General features: G+C 43.9%; 1 protein-coding gene across 1 annotated transcript in view; it reads right to left on the bottom strand.

Moving 5' to 3' along the window:
* The window catches only part of VMP1 (vacuole membrane protein 1), a 138,701-nt gene that overhangs the window by 65,971 nt on the left and 54,448 nt on the right, over window positions 1-18,282 (bottom strand). The window contains exon 7 of the mRNA XM_066635611.1: window positions 10,881-11,012. Within this exon, the coding sequence (XP_066491708.1) occupies window positions 10,881-11,012 (132 nt within the window). The remainder of the gene's footprint in view (window positions 1-10,880; window positions 11,013-18,282) is intronic.

The following is an 18,282-nucleotide window of genomic DNA, read 5'->3' as shown; positions in this document are numbered from 1 at the left end:
CAAGTCAGTTTAACAAAGGTAACTTAACACAGCCCTCTCGTCATCTTCTATCCTGCATACTGGGCAACAGGTGTGTGTGAGTCAAGAGAACACGACCAGCTTGGGAACACTATGTTCTCTTGCCGACAGCCAAAGAAATTGAGCAACGGAAGAAGAAAAAAAGTAGTGTTACACATTGGTTGCTCAGCACTTCTGCTGAAAGATGTCTTGCTGGTTAACTCATCAGTCACCCATTTCACTTGGGAAAGCACAAAGGCAGCTGCTTCACTCAAAACGTGACTAAACAAGAAAATAAGTCAGGAGAGTAATCCCTTGGACATCCTAAAATGGCCTCTAAAGAAAGAGGGTGAAGAAGAGAGTGGGATCCTGTGGGGCTTTGTTTTAAGCAATTGGCAAACTTAGGTCTAGCATCCTGAATGCACAAACTGGGCATGCATGTAAAAATGACGCTCACAGCGTATCATTATGCAAAAATTGCTCCCTTTTAAAAATGCTGGTTACAGGCTGAATACAGGACTAGGGGCATATAGTAAATACTTGAGTGTTTTTATTAGGTAAAGTTAACACAGGGCCATCTCCAAGAGTCCAACTAGCTGCCATTTCAATGGTGTGGCTTTAAAAAACAGTATAGTTAAGATTAGCCACATCTTTCTTTAAAAAAAAAGTTTTGCTGAACATAAGAACAGCCCCACTGGATCAGGCCATAGGCCCATCTAGTCCAGCTTCTTGTATCTCACAGCGGCCCACCAAATGCCCCAGGGTATTATTGGCAACCTTCAGTCTCGAAAGACTATGGTATCGCGCTCTGAAAGGTGGTTCTGGCACAGCGTCTAGTGTGGCTGAAAAGGCCAATCCGGGAGTGACAATCCCTTCCACACCGGGAGCAAGTGCAGTCTGTCCCTGGTCTGTCTCCCTGGCTATGGGCCTTCCTTCTTTGCCTCTTAGCCTCAGACTGTTGGCAAAGTGTCTCTTCAAACTGGGAAAGGCCATGCTGCACAGCCTGCCTCCAAGCGGGCCGCTCAGAGGCCAGGGTTTCCCACTTGTTGAGGTCCATCCCTAAGGCCTTCAGATCCCTCTTGCAGATGTCCTTGTATCGCAGCTGTGGTCTACCTGTAGGGCGCTTTCCTTGCACGAGTTCTCCATAGAGGAGATCCTTTGGGATCCGGCCATCATCCATTCTCACGACATGACCAAGCCAACGCAGGCGTCTCTGTTTCAGCAGTGAATACATGCTAGGGATTCCAGCACGTTCCAGGACTGTGTTGTTTGGAACTTTGTCCTGCCAGGTGATGCCGAGGATGCGTCGGAGGCAGCGCATGTGGAAAGCGCTCAGTTTCCTCTCCTGTTGTGGGCGAAGAGTCCATGACTCGCTGCAGTACAGAAGTGTACTCAGGACGCAAGCTCTGTAGACCTGGATCTTGGTATGTTCCGTCAGCTTCTTGTTGGACCAGACTCTCTTTGTGAGTCTGGAAAACGTGGTAGCTGCTTTACCGATGCGCCTGTTTAGCTCGGCATCGAGAGAATGAGTGTCGGAGATCGTTGAGCCAAGGTACACAAAGTCATGGACAACCTCCAGTTCATGCTCAGAGATTGTAATGCAGGGAGGTGAGTCCACATCCTGAACCATGACCTGTGTTTTCTTCAGGCTGATTGTCAGTCCAAAATCTTGGCAGGCCTTGCTAAAACGATCCATGAGCTGCTGGAGATCTTTGGCAGAGTGGGTAGTGACAGCTGCATCGTCGGCAAAGAGGAAGTCACGCAGACATTTCAGCTGGACTTTGGATTTTGCTCTCAGTCTGGAGAGGTTGAAGAGCTTTCCAGATAACAAGAGACCTCATCCTGGTGCCCTCCCTTGCATCTCGCATTCTGACATAACCCATTTCTAAAATCAGGAGGTTGCACATACACATCATGGCTTGTACCCCGTAATGGATTTTTCCTCCAGAAACTTGTCCAATCCCCTTTTAAAGGCGTCTAGGCTAGACGCCAGCACCACATCCTGTGGCAAGGAGTTCCACAGACCGACCACACACTGAGTAAAGAAATATTTTCTTTTGTCTGTCCTAACCCGCCCAACACTCAATTTTAGTGGATGTCCCCTGGTTCTGGTATTATGTGAGAGTTTAAAAAGCATCTCCCTATCCACTCTGTCCATCCCCTGCATAATTTTGTATATCTCAATCATGTCCCCCCTCAGGCGTCTCTTTTCTAGGCTGAAGAGGCCCAAACGCCGTAGCCTTTCCTCATAAGGAAGGTGCCCCAGCCCCATAATCATCTTAGTCGCTCTCTTTTGCACCTTTTCCATTTCCACTATGTCCTTTTTTGAGATGCGGCGACCAGAACTGGACACAATACTCCAGGTGTGGCCTTACCATAGATTTGTACAACGGCATTATAATATTAGCCATTTTGTTCTCAATACTCTTCCTAATGATCCCAAGCATAGAATTCGCCTTCTTCACTGCCGCCGCACATTGGGTCGACACTTTCATCGACCTGTCCACCACCACCCCAAGATCTCTTTCCTGATCTGTCACAGACAGCTCAGAACCCATCAGCCTATATCTAAAGTTTTGATTTTTTGCCCCAATGTGCATGACTTTACACTTACTGACATTGAAGCGCATCTGCCATTTTGCTGCGCATTCTGCCAGTCTGGAGAGATCCTTCTGGAGCTCCTCACAATCAGTTCTGGTCTTTACCACTCGGAAAAGTTTGGTGTCGTCCACAAACTTTGCAACCTCACTGCTCAACCCTGTCTCCAGGTCATTTATGAAGAGGTTGAAAAGCACCGGTCCCAGGACAGATCCTTGGGGCACACCGCTTTTCACCTCTCTCCATTGTGAAAATTGCCCATTGACACCCACTCTCTGTTTCCTGGCCTCCAACCAGTTCTCAATCCATGAGAGGACCTGTCCTCTAATTCCCCGACTGTGGAGTTTTTCAGTCGCCTTTGGTGAGGGACCGTGTCGAACACCTTCTGAAAGATTTTAATTTTTTGTCTTCAAAAAATTGAAGATTTTCAATTTTTTGTCATAAATAGCACACTTCCCCTCTCACCTTCCAAACCCATTAGTTCTTTGTTGCCTAAGTACAAGAAAAAGGGATCTATCAACCACTAATAAATAGGAAGCAAATAGCTGATGCAATATTGACTTATATACGGTTGTAATAAGAGCAGTAGGAAGAAAGCTAAACAATATGATCCCCGCACCCAAAACTTAACATCCATAACAAAAGAGACAGCGGGGGTGGAAAGAGGAAAGAGAAGAACAGCTAATACATAAAAATCCATACCCTCATACAGTCAATAGGGTAATCAAGTTAAGCCATTCTTCAAACAACATTCTCCACATACCAGAAGGGTTGTCACACAGAAAATGGGAAAGGCTTGTTCTCTGCTGCCCAAAGGACAGTAGATTTTGCCTGAGCATTTGGAGAAACTAATTAATGGGAAGAGCACCCAACAACAGAACCAATTCTCTAGCATGGTGGTCCGTTTTCCATTGGTGAAGGTCTCCAGGTAGAGAGTAGACAGCCATCTGTTCTGGATGCTCTAGTTCTGGATTTCCGGAATCAAGCAGGAGATTGAAATAAGTGGCCTTCAAGGGCCTCTACAACTTTATGATACATCACCAGCCATCTCTCTCTCTCTTCTTTAAATAAAAAGTAACTACTGGGGTACCATAAATTGGGACTGCTATGCAGGAAAAGAGGGGTTAAATACTAAAAAGAATACCCACTTTTAGTTCTTAGTTTTAAGTTATTACTTGAGTTTTCAGTTTTAATCCTTAGTTTTAGCTCTGAGTGTATTTTTAGTTGTTTTTTTTTTAGCTTTTTTAGCATTCAGTTTTTAGTGCTGAGTGTTTGTGTAGAACATTTAGCTGTTTAGGGTCCATTTAGTTTACTGGTATATTATTTAGACCACAGCACTTAGCCCCAAAATCATTCACTGTTTTAACATGGACTCCAGCCATGAAAGCTTCACTGTGTTTACCCCCCCCCCAATCTGTTATTTGCTGCAAAGAGTAGTTTTGGAAGCAAGATTTTCAGCACCAAAGCACCACACAAGGATGGGACAGAGCAGTGTTCTTCAACCTTGGATTTGGAACCCCAATGGGGCTATGAAGCCTCAGTTGTGGGGTTGCAACAATTTACGGGAATGAAAAAGGAAGATCACTGGACTAGAGCACCACCAGGTAAAAGGGGAGGCATCTGATGTACCCCTTCAGGTACTAGGAGACAGGTACCAGTCCTGCTCAGGTTCTTAGCAATTGGGCTAAAAATAGCTTTCACTAGTGCCAGGCTTCATGGTAACTTTTTTTGATCTCTCTAATAAGAATATTTGGTTACAATGAACAGTGCTGGGAGGGCAATAACAAGGCAGGAGGTGGGTGGAGCAGGTCCCAGGAGGGGGTTGGGATCAAAAGTGGGTCCACAGTTTCTTTCTTTTGGGTTGTGGCACAAAAAGGTTAAAGACCACTGGAATAGACCACCTCCGTTCAGCCCCAATTCAGATCAGAGATGCCGTGTGGCCATTTTTTTTTGTATAGAAAAAAAAATGGGTAATCCCATATACACAACTAAATGAACCACAATGATTCAAATATTACATCTGCCAAGAACCTAGTAGGTGGCCCAAGACAAACCACTCCTCTCCATCAAAATATTGGGTAAACACTGACTTGCCTTAAAGGATTGTTAAGATGTAGACAGAATATATGTGCCACAATCTCAGCTCATATTGCAGTAAAAGTAAAAAGAGGATTACACGAGCAGCAGATTCTCCATGTCAAATTTTTGGGTTATATGAGTGGCAGAATCTCCATGTCAAAGTATCACACAGTATCCAACTAACACTGTCAAATGTTATGCCTCAAATACAAATTTTTATGCCCATTTGATGAGATTATGCAGCAGTTCAACAATTCTGGAATGAAGTGTTAGAAAAAAAACTAATGTAATTACAGGGGAATTGCATTCCTTAAACACCACAGCTCTTGTTAAATATTCTTAGAAAGTTCGTGAGGAACAGAAACAAGGTTTTTGGTGAGCAATCTTTTGGCAGGTGCACAAGCGCGAATCGTGAAATGTTGGGAACATTAAAATGCAGGAAGGCCAGGACAGTGCAATCATTTTGCTTAGAATGCATTAGGAGAAATGCATGCTGTTCTGGAATACCGAACATCTCAGGGAAAGATACTTGTTCAGAAAGAATGCCTATGGTATTACTAAGGTTGTTGTCAGTGTGGTCACTGGTTCAAAAAATGCTAGTATCTAGTCAACCTAGTTCAGCAGATTGAATTGCTAGTATCTAGACCGCTAGTCAATTACTTTTTTCCCCCCTTCTTTGCATATTTCCCTATTATCTTTGAATGTATATTTCTCTTATTTGTATGTGCTCTTTTTATTATCCAAGTAAATTATTTTAAAAATTGAGAATACGTGATACAAACCTGACTATAAATGCAAAGTAGGACTGTCTAATCAACTTCTGGAAATCCAACTACACTCCCTTATTGGGAACACACTTGCTTTGCATGCAGAAAGTTCCAGGTTCCACTCCTGGCAGTATCTCTAGGTCGGGCTGGGGAATATCCATCTGATACCCTGGAAAATGTTTGTCAGTCACTGTGGACAACAGCCAGAGGAATGTAAGAAAATGTGAAGAATCTTGCTGGACAAGGCCATGGGCCCATCTATTCCAGCTTCCTGTATCTCACAGTGGCCCACCAGATGCCTCTAGGAGCACACAAGACAATAAGATACTTGCATCTTGTTTCCACTCCTTTGCATCTGGCATTCAGAGACCTCTAAAACCCAGAGGTTGCATATAGTCATCATGGCTTGTAACCTTGATGGACGTTCCCGCCATAAATCTGTCCAATCCCCTTTTAAAGGCACCTAGGCTAGGTGCTGTCGCAACATCCTGTGAGAAGAAGTGCCACAGATTAATTACATGCTGGGTAAAGAAATTTTTTGGCCTGGTCCAACTCTCCCGCCAGACAATTTTAGTCAATGCCCCCTTGTTTTGGTATTGTGTGAGAAGAAAAATAACTTCCCTCTATTCATTTAATGCACGGGTGTCCAAACTTTTTGGGAGGAGGGCCACATCATGTCTCTGATAATGTGTCGGGGGCCGGGGGGGGGAAAGGAATTAATTTACATTTCAAATTTGAATAAATTTACATAAATGAATACATTAGAGATGGATCTTATATGAATAAATGAAGGTCTTGCAATAGCTCAAGGCCTATAAAAGACCTTGCAAGGCCAGCCTTCCTTTCACTGCCACTGCTGCATCACAGATGTAAAACAGCAAGCAGTGGAGGGAGCCCTCATCCCACAGCTCATTCAAGACGTCAAACAGATGCCCTCACGCTGAGAGCAGTTGTGTCAGGCCAGCGTGGGCTCCAGCAAGTCTCCATTGGAGACTGGGGGCTCCCTGCGGGCCGGATCGGGAGTCCCCGAGGGCTGCAAGTGGCCCCCGGGCCGGGGTTTGGGCACCCCTGATTTAATGCATCATTTCATATCTCAGTCATGTCCCTGCCACAGGCACCTTCTTCCTAGACTGAAGAGCCCAGGTACAGGTCTTTATGCAAAGGGCCATAGCTCAATGGTAGTGCAACAGCTTTGCATGCAAAAGGCCTAAGGTTCCTTCCTTGGCAGCATCTCCAAGTAGGGCTGAAAAGGACTCTTTTTGTCTGAAAGCCTGGTAGCAGCAGCCCACTACTCACCCCTTCCTTTACACCTTCTCTTCCACTCCACCCCCTTTTCCTTTTTGAATCTAGGGAGCAAAAGGAGGTAGAGAGCCAAAGGTAGCAAGCAGGGCAGGAAGAGGTGGGTATCCTCTTGACCATTCCTCTGCCAATCACCTCATAGACAGAATGGCCTTGGGGAATAGCCACCCCAAACCCCTCCTTAGGTGTCCTGGCTGGGTGCACTGGATACAGAAACTCCAAGAAGATGGCTCTTCCCCCCCTCCCCAAAAGACAGGCTTCCAAAGGGGAAGAAGCTAGAACTAGGCACACTGTACTTTTATGTTGAGTTTTGGCCCAAAGTTGAAAGGGTTAACACAATCCACCCCTGCATGTATTACCAAAATGAATGCCTCAAGGTCCTGGAATGTACAACATGCAGACAAAACTTCTGGTGGCCACCCATTGAGGCAACAGAGGCCAAATGCAGAGAACAATTAATAAAGAAGGGAAACTGACTGAGGAGGAGGGCAGGAAAGAGTTGATGAGAAAAATCCAAGAGACAGCCAACGGTTGGCATTTGATGTTGGGTCCAAATCAATGCCCTTTGGGTGGCCGGAAAGGGGGGAGGAATGGAAGAGAAGAAGCGGAATCTCACTGTTTCCTCTGTCTCAAACATGGTACTCTCCTATCAACTTTCCTACTCCTTTTGTGAAATGAGCTTGTAAACTATTTTAAGCATGCCTACAGCTGGTTAATGAAGAAGTCACAGCAACAAAACTATACTGTCTGGCAACCAAGAGAGTCTTTTAGAGCGGGGGAAGCAGAGAAGACTCAGAAGCCAATTGGAGCAGATTTTTATGCTAATCAAGAAACCGAAGTTTGGCAAGTGGAAAGAATTACGTACAGCAAAAGATGTGCCCAGCTTAAAACATTCTCAAAGAACTGTGTAACTTTTCCACGTGTCTAGCAGGGATTTGGACTCCTGTTGTAATTTTTTTTGGTCACATTCGCACGTGTGCACACACAGCCAGCCACTTTGGAAACAGAGAGGAGTTTCAAAAGCAGTTTGTGACAGGACATGGGAATCAACTCTTCCAGTTGCTTATGGGAATCAATTCTTGTTAATTGCTTACATTTTCATTCCTCAGGGATCAGCCCCCCTTGCCTTCAATTTTAAGTTAAATCTCTGAATTGAGATTTTCTCATTCTTATTAATTAATTAGAGGGGCATGCCTCTAGCATCTCTAATGCACATAAATGTGCACATAATCACTAAGAGCACAATGGTATCATTTCACACAGTACTGCTAATTTTAAAATTATGAACATTAATTATGAATAACAGGATACTAAAGGGCAGTGCTATTCAAAAGTGGTGGTGTGTGGCCGTGCCAGTTTGCAAGCCACTGGCTGCCAGTCCTTAGTAAACTTACAGGAAAGAAAGAAAAAGCAGTAACAAGATGATGCAGATATGATATTGGTCCCATGAACACTGAGGGGTAAAAATTTCTGATCTGCCACATTCGATAGTTGGGGAAGAAATGTCATGGGGCATTTATGTTTTTCTTGCATACCTCTAATACCTTACAAATGCTTTCTTAGCTTTTAAATCAGAGAGGCCAGAGTGAGAGCAGAGGAGATGCAGGAAATCTAGGAATGTGTCATTTCACCTTTCTATCTGTGTGGAAGACTGTTCCTATCAGATATCATAATACAATGTCAGAAGCAGCTGTTTACATCACTAAAACCAAATAAAATCTAGAAACAGATTGAGGACAGTTAACTTAGCGAACTTTATAAATGAATGATTTAGCCAGAAACTCCACCTTTAGACGCACACACACTGTTGGGAGCTACACCTGCCACTGGGCAACCGTTAAATTGTCATGACTGTTCACCTAATGCCCTCCCAAGTTCCTAAAAGTGAAGGGAGTTGGGTGTGGCTGGTGTACTTTGTACACTCAGCGGCAGGAAACAAAAAAAGAGAAGAGAAACTTCACGCTGATAGGTGGAAAATGAACAAGTTCCCACTAAAGCTCTAAGAAATGCTTAGAGAGAGAGATTTCTCTGGTAATGGTCTCTGATTCTAGGAGTTCATCATTTTAACTCGTTGCAGATGCACAGTCCATCTCACTCTCTTGGGCAGGAAGTCATCTCATAGAACCCATGATGCAACACTAACCTGAAGACTAACAAGCTTAAGCTGAATATGAAAAAAAAATAGATATATACATCCCCCCCCCCCTCTGGAGTCCACGTTGACAAATTCTTTAACAAGTCCTGTGGTTACAGGGAAGCTGGTTTCATTCTGAGTCATCCCTGTTCAAACAGTTTACTGGAAATGGAGGGGAGGGGGAATTTTCAGAGAAATCATGTGATGGCCAGACAAACCACAACCAGCAAAGGTTCAGAGGAGTCAACGGAGGAGAAAAAAACCCAACCCCAGGCCCTAGGAACAACTGACACTCCATCATTCCCAACCAGTCCCTGCTTTATCTCTCTGGGTTTGGCTGCCTTAATCCTTCTCTGCTTTTGTATTTTTTTAAAGGAAGACAAGACAGAATTGAGAGAGAGTAAACAAAACAGCAAGCCACTGATAGTAACACAGGGCAACTGCCAAATATTTTTTTTGGCCAGGGAGCTCAATTGCACGGGAGCTGGAAGTCTGTGCGTAACCCGCGTATCCTTGAGAGATGGGAGTGTTGGGGTGGCTTCTCACGCAATGTTTTTTCTGCCACAAGGTGACTCCAGTTCGCTTTAGCCAGCGATAGATACCAAAGCTTCTTATGTGAATGGACAGCAAGTGCAGCTGGCTGCTTAACAGACCCATGAAGTGTTAGCATCTTTTGGTTCTCAGGTCCAAGGTCATCAGGTAGACATATAATTCCTTGTAGGTTGCATGTGTGGCTGAGTAGTAGAGCACGTAGAGTGCATGCAGAAGGTCCCAGCTTCAATCCAGGTAGAAATGGGAACAATCTCTGCATGAAACCTGAGACAGCTGCTGCCAGTGGACACAATGCTGAAGTATGCCTGACTCAGGCATCTACAGCCTGAGTATCTACAGTATCTACAGCCAGACTCAGGAGATAACAGCTTCGTAAGTGTGTATACGTGTAAAATATTTTAGACAGGAAGTGTGTACAGCTTCCAGGGGCCAGAGGAAGGAGGATTAAGGCGATTTATTTATACGTATTTCTTGAGTATGTTTGTATCCCAGTTTTCTTCTATCACAGAACTCAAGGCAACATGCAGAAGGTGCCCAGTCGGTCTCCCACCCAGGCTCTGACCAGACACAGACAGGCTTATCTTCAGCAAGGCGGCTGCATTGTGTTTGATTTGATTGTTTCCTCAGTGCAATTTCTTGCTTTTCATCCCAGACATCATAATCAGAATCCTGTCTTAATTCCTCAGGACTGTTTTACCCACTGCATGTAATATACCCAAGTTTGATCATCAGGCATACCAGCAGTGAATTCTAGCTCTCTGACGTGTACCTCTATGACATGTGCTTTCAAAACACCAGCATGTCATAGTCACACTTAATTTTTTTGAGCATATACCTAAAAACCCTAATATGTAAAGTGGCTCTCAAGGCTTTAAAGCCAGGGGGATGAACAAATGGGTGTTATGTTAAGGCTCGGAACCCCATGGATTCAAGAGGGGGCATCCATCTGCCTGCAGCCAGTATAACCCCCCCCTCCAATCCTCTCCCTGCTCTATGAAATCTTACATTTCTCCTACTTCCTTCCTCTCCCTTAGTCAAGTTCCTGCAAAGGCAACATTCTAAAATCTGGGCTAGTGACAGAATGGGTTCATTTTGCAACGACTTGAACAAAAAATTAGCCCAATTTATTCATGTTTGAAATTTTGTCTTCTTGTGAAGATAAACTCTAGACAAGTGATCTTGGCAGGTAAATTCAACAATCTTTGCCTCTCCACCCCAGGTCAATAGTTGCTCTGAGCTGAGAATTAGTAGGGGGTGCCCACTACTGTCTGCCCCAACCCCTCCACCTCTCCTCCTTTCACTCCCTAGATTCAAAACGAAAGAGGGGAACAGAAGGGATCTTAATTGTACCAAACTGCCCTTAAGCAAGGAGGTCCCCTCCCTCCAGCAGCGATAACTCCTTTGCCCAGATGAAACACTGTTGGTGTAAAATTTCATCCTCAGGATGCCCTTACTTGAGCAGTCTCTGCATGTTCCAGCATCTCCTCAAATTCCTGGTACTCCTCATCATCAGGTTCTGCTCCAGACAGACGGGCTGCTCTAGCCATGAAGTATGGAGGCAGCTCCCCAATGGCTGTTCCGGCACCCTGGAAATGGGCAGGAATAAAGAAACCATCATTTTCTTCCCTTAAATAAATTCTTATTAATTTGCTTCATTTACATATTTATATCCCACTTTTCCTGATAATATCACCACAAAGCAGCTTACAAAAGGTAAAAAGACACAAAAAGCCCAGTATAATGAAAACATATTGATTTAAGAAAAAACAATTAGAGAGACTCTGTGCATACACACCACACAGGGCTGATTAAAATTTAGAACACCAAATGGAATCAATGTCTTCCATTTTCATTTAAAAATGGCCCAAGAGAAAGCCAGGTGGACTTCCCTGGAGAAAGTACTACAGGGCTGCGGCACCATCAGTTAAAAGGGTCTCTGATGCTTGCCAGCTGAATCGCACTCAAAGGTAGGCCCGTGAGCCTCAGTAGTTCAGGGCCCAGAACAAAAATGTTCTGGATTAGAAAAAATGAAAAAGAAGTTGTTTTGCTGTCTTCTTCAATTAGCAGCATGCAGATAATAATCATGCCCAAGTTTTAAAGTTTTATTCTGTTTTAATATAAACACTTAAGAAGAGACCAGGTCAAAAGATTATGTAGTCCAGCATCTTGTTTCCCTAGTGAACAGCCAACCAGGTGCATCTGGGAAGCCCTGAAGTTGGAAATGAAGGCATTCTCTCTCACCTTTCTGAACATGGAGGTAGCATATAACCATTATGACTAGTAGCCACTGGTAGTTCTGTCGTCGTCCCCCCCCCGCTCCCCGTGAATTTGTCTAATTCACCTTTAAAGCCATCTAAGCTAGGGGCCATCATCACAGCTCATGGAGGCAAATTCTGTTTTACTGTGAGACTTTGGAAGACTGTTCACAGCCCAGATCTTTGGAAAAATCAGAGAAAAGTACAACAGATAAAACGTATCAATTATATTTATAACCTCTTTTGTAGCCTGTCTTTTCCCAAGAAGTTCAGCACGGTGTGAAGGTGCTATGGTTAGAAGTGTCTGAAAATGGGGTTATGTTACTCAGTAGTAAGCCCATTGTGTTCAGTAAGACTTGGGCTGTAAACCTATCTTACTCCCTGGAAATAAACACCTGTAGCGATGATCCCATTTAATATTGACTAGACGACCGTGCAGGGGTGTTAGGTTGGAAGATGGCAACTTGCACAATGGCAAGCGGGAAAGCTTTGCAGCCAAGAGGGCATTTTAACTTCAGGGGCAACCTGTTCCAAATCCAAAATGATACCCAATCCACCAAATAAGAAAGAAGAATTTTGGAATGGGTGGGAAACAACAGTGAACCCCCTTGTTTTATGTAAGCTTCTCCAGCTGTATGGTGCATATCAGTTTAAGCAAGGGAATGCCAGCCCTGACATTCCCTCCAGCAATGAAGAGTGATCAGGGATGTCAGGAGTCAAATGAAGACAACGGTAGCAGAGCTCAGTTGCATTTCTGCTACAAGGGAGAAAGTGGTATTTGTTTTTCTCAGGCCAGAACAGATTGTTTCACCCTGTCGATTAAAGCGCACCTCTTTGGGTGTTTCCGTCCAGAGAGATCCGCATTGGCCATCTGGCTAATCAAAGGTTAACGGAACAGGAAGCTTGGATCAGATTCAAGCAGTGGCTCAGAATGCAGGAAAGGTACAGAGGACAACAATCGGACAGCTGGCAGGAGGAGGGATATACCTCAGCCACAGGCAGATGTCTCTGCTCAGAGCTGCGGCTGAGTGACACATGCTTTTATCGAGTCCCTTTTCAAGCAGCTCTATAGCTCTTTGGCTTTCTTTGTTTGCCTCCCACAGGCAGCTGCTGGGGAGAACTGCAGCTGCTTTGTCTCAACCTAACAAAATCATCAGCTGGTTTTAAACATTAAAAATAAGATAACAATAACAGACAAAGATGAAGATGCTAGGATAACTGCTGAAGCCTGCATTTGGTTACAGAGGAAAAAAGTAACACACACACACACACACACACACACACACACACACACACACACACCCAGCCATAACACTCATGTGTTTACATTTCCATTATTATCCAGATGTGAACAAATTGCATTGAGGGAGGGTGATGTGTTCAGCGCAACGGTGGAAATTTTGGTCACTCCATACTCCGACCTGTCTCCTCAGTCCAAAATGTGGGGTTTCAAGTCACAGATGTAGGAATGATCTGTGCAGGGCTGGCCGAAGACCGCCTGGCACTTGAGGCAGCCTGCCAAATGTCGCACTGCCAGGTAAGAGAGTGTCGGCCACTGCCTCCACTGCTCCTCCTGCTCCCTGAATTTGAAAAAAGAAGAGAGCAAGAAGAGAGCAACAGAGAGTAGAAACGGAAGCAATGGAGAAGAAGAGAGTGGTGGGCTAGCATGTCTGAAGCCCTACCGGCCATTCTCCTCTCATTCACACTTCTTCTTCTGTTCTGTTCCCCTTTTCCTTTCCAAATCCAGGGAAGTACAGTACAGGCAGACATCTCCAGCAGTCTGCGGCCTGGGATGACCACCTCACAGTTGGCCTCATGGGCAGGCTGGTCTTGGACATTTCACACATTCGAATCACTAGAGTCTTGCAGTAGTGGGCAGCATATGCTTGTGTGGGGAGATTACATGTGATCAGTCGACATAAACATTTCTATGTGAACACCTTTGATGCACATGATTTTCTCCCCTGAAAAGGGGGGGGGAAGGATAGTACATCCTAGTTGTTTGTGCACCACGTCTACAACTTTACCTTCAACATGCAATGAGAGTTACTCAAAGGTCTGCATGCACACTGGGCATGCCAAATTCTCTCCTGACCTTGGTAAACTTGACCCAAGCTTAGAATGAACCAGTTCTAAGCCTCTTGGGATTCTAACTAGCTCTCATGGAGTCATGGTAAGAGAAGCTACTACATGGTGTGCAGCCTACAAGTTTTGTGCCCCTGATATGCAAGAATAAGAGATTACAGAAGGGACAAACACATCTTCTGCCCCCAAGGCCCTACTACTTCACAGATGGTCTCCAAGAGAAGCACAGTTGGGCTGCAGAAATGTGCCCTTAGAGGAAGTGGTTCCAGATGACTCAAAGCAAGCCAGTCAGGCTACACATGGCTGGAGATGTCAAAACTTAAAACCTGAAAAAGACCACTTCACCAAACCCCAACAGTGCGTTTTACACGGGAGAACATTTCATCCAGACCACAAACATGACTAAAACCTGCCAACCAAGTAGCACCTTTTAGTGATGCTTCTTCACTATATTTAGCAGGAGGAGAGCAATTCATTCCAGCATAACATCTCTTGCAGTGGCAGGTGCTGGTATCTCCCTTGCTTCTTTTTTTAAAGACTGTGAGCCTTTTTGGAATGCAGAACAAATGTTTCTATTTAATTTTGTTACGCAAACTACTTTGTGAATTTTTTTACCCCAGAAGCGATACATAAATATTCTTAAAAAATAATTTGTCAGAAGCTGTACATGAGAAAAAAATAATCCAGGCTCCAGGTGCTTGGACAATCCTGGTTTATTTACTTAACCACATTTCCTATCCCTCTAGGGCAGCTTGCAATCTAGTTCTAAAAACAATTTCAAATTATGAAAATCCACAAATGAAACAGCAACATCACAAGAGAAAAAAAACCAACACAGAAAAAAGTGAATCCACTAAAACAAATATTCAGCAATAGCATTAAGTTCCTTGAATAGCCTTCATAAAGCATCTAATAGCACCTGAAGGATTAACAAATTTATTTAACCCTTTTGTTTAAACAAGCCTTCTGAGTTCATGGCCTTTTTAACATCTTTTTAACATCTTTTAGTATTTTTTACAGGCCTGTGTCCTCTACGATCTGCTGCTTTATGCTCTTTTTATCTGACTTTTTATCTGACTACTGTTTTTATGGTATCTGTTAATGTGTTTTAATATGTTTTTATCTGTTTGTCAAATTATGTTTTAATCTGTTTTTAACATGTTGTAAGCTGCCCTGGCTCCCTTTGGGGAGAAGGGCGGGGTATAAATAAAGTTTATTATTATTATTATTATTATTATTATTATTATTATTATTTCAGCGTAAGTTTTGAAGAATGTTCCACAGGCATGAAGACATGAATGAAAAGACCATGTGCATCCATCCATCTCACCTCTGACGAGGAAACACACTACAGGCTTAGAAAAAGATGGATCCGCATATAAGCGACAAGGTTGTCCTTCAGACAGCTTTGTCTCAGGTTGCTATGGTCTCTAAGCTCAAAGAAACACATCAGTAGGCAGTTCCAATGGAATAATTATCAGTTATTAGTAACCAGTTCCAACTCCTCAATAGTGGGAGCAACATTCTGGTTCCTCTCAAATTTAAGATCTCCTGTATGTCTTTGACACCTGCTTGCTGCCGAGAAAGGCAGCCTTGTATCAAGTTCACTCATGTCATCATCCTGGTGTCGTTTCCCCCCCCCCCCCAAAAAAAACTGCCTGTTACTGACAGGAAAAGAGCATGGATAAGTGTGCCTAAATATTACAGAGAGAGAACAGTCTTGTGCAGAACTCAACTTCCAGTTCCACCCTAACAGAACAAAAGAGGAGTTTAAAACAGCTTATTGTGTACAAAGCTGTAATCTTCCTGTTTGCCAATGATGATTCAAAGCATGACTCTGACAACAAATGGTAGGGATTCTAGCCCCCTCCCACATCAACACGGAACTGGGAACAAGTTCTTGGAGTGATGATGCAAAAGCGAGGGGTGGGGGGAAGGTGTTGTTCCACAATAAAAATGCCACTTTGTTTTGGCTTCCATGTTGCTAACCTAGAGGAAAATAAAAAGCTGCTCTGCATGTACTGGAAGTGAACTTTCTCTGAATTAGCTGGGTCACATGCCGAGGGTTGCAAAACAGCTCAGACGTGCATGGAGATCATATGATCCCATGAAACAGACCTACCTAATAATAGTGTTTTCCAAACTTTTGACAGAGGAGGAACCTTTCTTTGCCTGAATTAAAATCAGAGGCCCCCCTTCATCCTTACAGACCAAAAGGTCTGCTTTAGAATATGAAGCCACCACCTGCCCTGGGAGAAGCCTGTGTGCTTTGGCACAGTCTCTGTTCAAGGTTGCTGGGGGGTGGATAATTCTGCTAACTCTCTTCCTTGACTGAGGTTGGATGTTGGTACAGAGGAGGAACAGAATTACCCCTCCCTGGAAGAGGCTGAAGAAGGTAAGTCCAGGGCAGAGATTCAGCCTCCGCTGAGGATAGGCAATTCTGGTTGAGTGTCAGTATCGAATGTTCCAGTCACAGCTGATGACAAGACTCAGCAGAGCTATCTGATTCTAGAGGAGTCATCCATGCAGAGACACAGCAGGGCAGCCTCTCCTGTTGGAGTTTTTAACAGAAGCTTTTAATTATTTGATTTGTTTCTCACAATACACAATTTGGAATCTCCCTGGATCAAGTCCAATGCTCCATTCATTATACCACACACAGCTTCTGATTGTCTGAATCCAGTATCTGTGTATAACAGAGGGAGAAGCTGGATGGCAAGTAGGAGGCAAGTCACTTTGGGTTCAAGCTTTTTGTGACTCATTCACAATTTTGCTTCATTTTGAAAAATTTACTGTATATATATTAATATTTATTATTAAATAAAAGAAATATTAAAGCAAAGGAAATATTAATTAGCAACACATTCCCATAGAGCAGGTACAATTCCAGTAAGTGATTGGACAGAAACAAAAGCCAGAGAACTTTTCCAATACTGGTTTCTCCAGAAAAAGTGTAGAATTAGAACAAAGGGGGGGGGAGGGAGAAACACTGAGAGATGCAGCTGCCAGCATCATTTAGCTTACAGGAAACTAGCAAGCAGTGTTTGTGCATTCATGTAAACAAGACCAAAAAAACATGTCATGACATCAGATAACAGTAGCAGGCGGAAGAGGATCCCCGCGGGGAAGAGTCATACGATGGCCTTCACTGGGAAAAAAGTGTCAGGACAGCCTTTATGGAGGATGCTCTAAAGCAGGGGTGTCCAAACTTTTTGGCAGGAGGGCCACATCATCTCTCTGACACTGTGTCGGGGGCTGGGGAAAAAAATTTACATTTCAAATTTGAATAAATTTACATAAATTAATATATTAGATGGAACTTAAATACATGAATGAAGGTCTTACAATAGCTCAAGGCCTATAAAAGGCCTTGTATAAAGTAAGGCCGGCCTTTCCTTCGCTGTCACTGCTGCTTCCCAGACACGAAATAGCAAGCAGTGGAGGGAGCTCTCGTCCCACAGCTCATGCAAGAGGTCGAACAGTCGCCCTCACGCTGAGAGCAGTTGTGTCGGATCAGCACAGGCTCCAGCAACCCTCTGGAGGTACACTGGAGACTGGGGGCACTCCACAGGTCAGATGGGATTTGAGTACCCTGCTCTAAATAATATACAGTATAGAAAGAGAGATTATAAACCTGCTGGCTGCTTTTATAGATAAGCTCATTTCATCAGGATGTAATGCTGTGTCTGTACTAGCTGTCTACTGAGAGCATACAATATATCAATTTAGATACACTTAATGCAGGCTGGTGTGACATCATGTAAATGCAACACTTACACACACCCACACCCACACCCACAACTCAACTAGGGCTGTCAATCAATTTAAGAAATGTTAATCTATCTAATCTGCATAGAAGTGGAACCATGCACACTGCCCTGAGTTCCTTGAAGTAAGGGAGGGATAAACACATAATTAACAATTACCAATAAATACCACAATAGTTCTCAAGGTATGCAGGTGTCATAGTCAAAGACATCTTATAAAAAGTAGACAAGAGCAAAGGAGAAATGCTAAGATGGCAAACAAGAGAACAGCATTGAAAGCCAAAAATGAAGATTCTGATGGGTGCAAGAGATCATTTAATGACAAAAGATAAGTACATTTTGAGCCATGCAGCTCTTGTTCAGAGGATAAAACAAGGAGGACAGGAGACAACAATGAGGATTCAGGTTCAGTACCTTCCTGCAGAACCATTTCACTCAGTAATAATCATTCCACCCCCTGAAAACATTCAAAATGTGTTGGGATTGCTACTAATTGGTGGGCTAGCCAGGGCCTAGGAGACGGGCGTAAAGGGGGTAATTTGTTCCTGGGCCCAGGGTCGGAAAGGGGGCCCAGGAGTAAGAGAGGGGGTCCAGAGACTTCCTGGAATCTTACATTTTCCTATCTCACCTGAACTGCACATGATGCTGGGGTCACAAGCGTGTGCAAGCAATGGCAACTGCTGCTGCAAGCCATGCACTCCGGGTCCAGGAATGCATTCACGACCCTCTTTAATAGAGTGTCAAATATG

The sequence above is a fragment of the Tiliqua scincoides genome, chromosome 8 (assembly GCF_035046505.1).
Source record: "Tiliqua scincoides isolate rTilSci1 chromosome 8, rTilSci1.hap2, whole genome shotgun sequence".
NCBI classification, from domain to species: domain Eukaryota; kingdom Metazoa; phylum Chordata; class Lepidosauria; order Squamata; family Scincidae; genus Tiliqua; species Tiliqua scincoides.
Note: the sequence above shows the minus strand (reverse complement) of the source record. Positions and strands in the feature narration are given on the sequence as shown.